The following is a 4,541-nucleotide window of genomic DNA, read 5'->3' as shown; positions in this document are numbered from 1 at the left end:
GAGGATCAGGCCTCATGTAGTTTTGGAGTAAGGACTTTGAGGAAGCGATGCTCGCAAGAATTTCCCCAGTATCGTATTATGACGATACGGTGAGGCGAAGGATTGGGCACTCATGATAGCTTGAATTTGCGGCTTGACTTGAAGGATTTGAAAATTTTGTATTCCACTGGTCGTTTCGTGCTTGAACTTGGATCCTTGCCTCGCTAATGAGTTTGTTGTCCCTCAAAGCATTGTAGTTTGGTCTGCTACTTAGAAAGAGTTCCACGTTGTGATATTCGTTCTTGCAAAAAATGAAATACACACATACCCATATATTGCAATGTAGAATATATTAAGATGTGATGTAAATGATGCAGGAATGATGATGCCTGGCTGCCGGCAAGCCGTTATTTGGGATCGGGATGGTGGAATACTTTAACTTGACTCGATTTGTTAGCCGGGATGTGTACCATTCCGCAGCTATCGGAGCATTGAAAAGTGTTGTTAGGAGAGCTTGACTTCTAGAGTGCGTCTCCGCTTGTTGGGAGAGCTTTGCGCTGAAAATATGTCTCCGCTTGTTGGGAGAGCTTGATTTTTAGAGTGCATCTCCGCTTTTTAGGAGAGCTTTGCACTAAAATGTATAGTGATCTCTGCTTGGGAGCAATTGAATTAAAATGTAATCACGTCTGAAGATGCATGAGCAAAATATCAAAAAATTCAATATAATAGCAAAGGAAAATAAAAGCATGCCCAAGAGATACTCTTGAATGCGAAGCTAAGTTGCAGCCATCGATTGGCAGAACATTCTGTCCTCGTTGTGATGCATCGGCAGTGCAGATTGTTTTGTTGGTGGAATGAACAATTTTCCATATACAAGGCTTCGATTGGCAAAGCTGACGTTTGATTTTGTAGAGGGCATTATGATCGATTGAGCTGGCGATTCGCTATATACAGAACTTCAATTGGTGAAGCCGACGTCTCTTTTTGTACAAGGTGTTCTGATTGGTTGAGCGGGCGGTTCGCTATATACATGGTTTCAATTGGTGAAGCCAGCGGTTCCTTTTGTACAAGGTGCTCCGGTTGTTTAAGCATGCTGTTTGTTATATACAGTGTGCCTTTTCTGCATCAGCAGTCTGACTCCGAGGTACCTGCAAAAGATTCAAGGATTAGCTTTAGTTGTACCAAAAAAATTAAGTAAAGAAGAAAGGGTGATAATCCTGGGAAAGTGGCAGATCCATCATTTTCCCCAGTGTGGTCCAAACATTTCCTTGCTTCCTATTGAGCCTGCAGTCAAAGAGAAATTCTTAGTGGGGGCGAGGGGTTGGTTTGGGTCAACCAGAACATCGAGTTTACCCCTACCCTTGATATGCCTAGGCCACGATGTTCGGTAGGTGGAATAAATTACTGTATTTTAGAAAAATAATTTTGAAAAGCTTTGTTTTTAGACAAATGCTGTCATTTCAAATTATGACATGCTACGGAAGATTTTCCAAATGCGGACGTCGCTTCTTGAAAACTCTCTCTCGTTGAGGTCGATCTTTCGTGATGCTTTGGCTGCTTGCCGTTGCGGCTACGTCCTAATTCGAACTAATGCATTACAAAGGTTTTGTCCTAAGGCTATGACCGAAACCTTTCGGGTCGCCTACGTATCCAAAACGTAATCAGGTCTAAACATAGTTTGCGGATGATGATATGAATATGATGAAGATGACCGAGCCTGACTCAGGCAACCTACGTATCCAAATGGAATCATGTCAAGACATAGTTCAATTACAATAGATGGAAAATGATGAGATTAAGAATGAAATGTCCGAGTCTGACTCAGACTACCTACGTATCCAAATGATATCAGACCAGAATATAGTTCAATTACAAAAGACGATTGAATCCGATGAAAATTTCCTACTTATTCCTTCGCGAGGAAATCAAGTCGGTGTAGTTCTACAACAACATACAAAAAATGATGTTTAGATTTTTTATTACAAAAGAAAGGAGGGAGAGAAACCGAACCCTACGTGGGTTGCCTAAGTATCCCTCCGTGGGAAGTCAGGTTGAATGTAAACTATTACAGCAAAACCTAACTCCATTTGTCTTCGAACATAGTATCTCTTGATTGTGTCTACGTTGATGGGCTTCATTATGATTCTTCCATCCATTTATGCCAAGATTAGAGCTCCACCCGACAACACTCGATGAACTACGTAAGGACCTTGCCAATTTGGTGCGAAATTTCCTTTGGCTTCCTCTTGGCGGGGAAAGATTTTCTTCAGGACCAACTTCCCCGATGTTAACTAGCAAGGCTTCACCCTTTTGTTAAATGCACTGGTCATCTTGCATCCATTCTTTTCTCGTCGATGAGCATGAGTTGCTCCTGTCTGACCCATATCCATTCTACATCATCCAACTTGGCCTATTGAATGACTCCTAAATATGGTATCTCGACCTCTGTGGGTATCACAGCTTCGGTGCCGTATACTAACATGTACGGCGTTGCCCTAGTGGATGTTCTCATGGTGGTCCAATAACCCAGTAAGACAAATGATATTTTATCGTGCAATTTCCTGTGATTGTCCACTATCTTTTACAGAATTCTCTTGATATTCATGTTGGCTGCCTCGACTGTCCCATTCATTTGTGGTATGTAGGCTGTGGAGTTGTGGTGGACGATTCTGAACTTCTCACAGATTTCTCTCATGAGGTCGCTATTGTGGTTAGCAACATTGTTAGTGATGATCGACTTCGGTATTCCAAATCGATAGACGATGTTATTTTTGACAAAATCTGCCACTACCTTCTTTTTGACGGCCTTATAGGTAGATTCTTCAACCCATTTAGTGAAGTAGTCGATGGCTACCAAGAGGAAGCGATGCACATTTGACACAGCGGGTTCTATATCCAATCATGTCTTCGAATGGCCAGGGTGAACCCATCACATTCAACGCATTCGGCAGAACCCGAATGAAATCCTCGTAAATCTGGTACTGGTGACAGTTCTGTACGTAGCGGATACTATGACTTTCCATAGTCATCCAAAAGTATCCAGCTCTCAAGATCTTCTTGGCTAATGTGAACCCATTCATGTGGGGTCCGCATGATCCTGCATGTAGTCCTTCCAATAACATGGTCGCGCCTCGACGGCATCTGCACATCTCAACAAACCCATGCCTGGGGTCCTCCTGTACAGGATTTCCTCGTTAAGGAAAAAGTAATTTGCCATCCTCCTGAGGGCTTGCTTCTTGACTATTAGTAGCATTCTCCGAGTACTCTCTGGTTGCAAGGAATCTCCTAATGTCATGGTACCATAGTTTACCATCTGGCTCTTCATCTACATGGAAGCAATACGTATGTTGATCCCTGATCTTTACCTCGATAGGGTCAATGTAGTTCTTGTCTGGATGCTGAATCATGGACGATAGAGTTTCAAGGGCATTGACAAACTCGTTCTGAATCATGGGAACGTGCTTGAACTCAATCTTCGTGAACTTCTTGCATAACTCTTTTACACAGTGCAAATACAGAAGGATCTTGACAATTTTGGTGGACCAATCTCCTTGGACTTGGTGTATCAATAGATCTGAATCCCCTATGACCAAAAGTTCTTTGACATTCATGTCGACTGCCATTCTGATTACAAGGATGCACACTTTGTATTCAGCCATATTATTGGTACAAGGGAATCTTATCTTTGCCGAAGCTAGATAGTGCTATCCGGATTCCAAAATTAGGACTGCCCCAATTTCGACTCCTTTGAAGTTTGCTTCTACATCGAAAAACATTCTTTATCTAGGGTATGACTCTGCAATATCTTCTCTGGCAAATAATACCTATTCATCGGGAAAATACGTAGTGAGCGTCTCGTAATTCCTATCTACTGGATTCTCTGCGAGGTCGTCGGCTAAAGCTTGCCCCTTGATAGCCTTTTAAGTTACGTACACAATGTCAAATTCACTGAGAAGAATTTACCATTTAGCTAGCTTTCTGATAGGCATCGACTTCTGGAAGATGTAGTTGAGCCGGTCGAGCCGAGATATAAGATGCATAGTGTATGCTGACATGTAATGCCTTAGTTTCTTTGCGATCAAAGTCAGGGCATAACAAGTGTGTTCTATCAAAGTGTATTTGGCTTCACATGGCATGAACTTCTTACTTAAGTAGTAGATGGCTTGCTCTTTTCTCCCAGTTTCGTCATGCTATCGCAACACACATTTGAAAGCGTTATCCAAGACTGACAAATATAGTAACAATGGCTTCTCGGGCCCGAGGGAATCAACACAGGTGGATTTGACAAAATACTCCTTAATTCTGTCGAAGGTTTTTTGACACTCTTCTGTCCATTTTATGGCAACATCCTTTTTCAGCAACTTGAAAATGGGTTCAGAGATTACCGAGGACTGGGCTATGAATTGACTGATGTAATTCAGTCTACCCAGGAAACTCATCACATCTTTCTTACTCTTGGGCGGTGGCAATTCCTGAATGGCCTTGATTTTTGATGGGTCCAGTTCTATCCCTTTTCTACTTACGTTGATGCGCAACAATTTTCCAGCAGGGACTCCGAACGC

General features: G+C 42.3%; 1 protein-coding gene across 1 annotated transcript; it reads right to left on the bottom strand.

Moving 5' to 3' along the window:
- Window positions 1-3,173: 3,173 nt before the first annotated feature.
- Window positions 3,174-3,638, bottom strand: LOC142169671 (uncharacterized). The gene has a single exon (XM_075231567.1). The coding sequence runs from the start codon at window positions 3,636-3,638 to the stop codon at window positions 3,174-3,176; it is 465 nt and encodes a 154-aa protein (XP_075087668.1).
- Window positions 3,639-4,541: the final 903 nt, after the last annotated feature.

The sequence above is a fragment of the Nicotiana tabacum genome, chromosome 15, assembly GCF_000715075.1.
Source record: "Nicotiana tabacum cultivar K326 chromosome 15, ASM71507v2, whole genome shotgun sequence".
Taxonomy (NCBI): Eukaryota; Viridiplantae; Streptophyta; class Magnoliopsida; order Solanales; family Solanaceae; genus Nicotiana; species Nicotiana tabacum.
The sequence above is the reverse complement of the archived record's forward strand: the minus strand, read 5'-3'. Positions and strand labels throughout refer to the sequence as shown.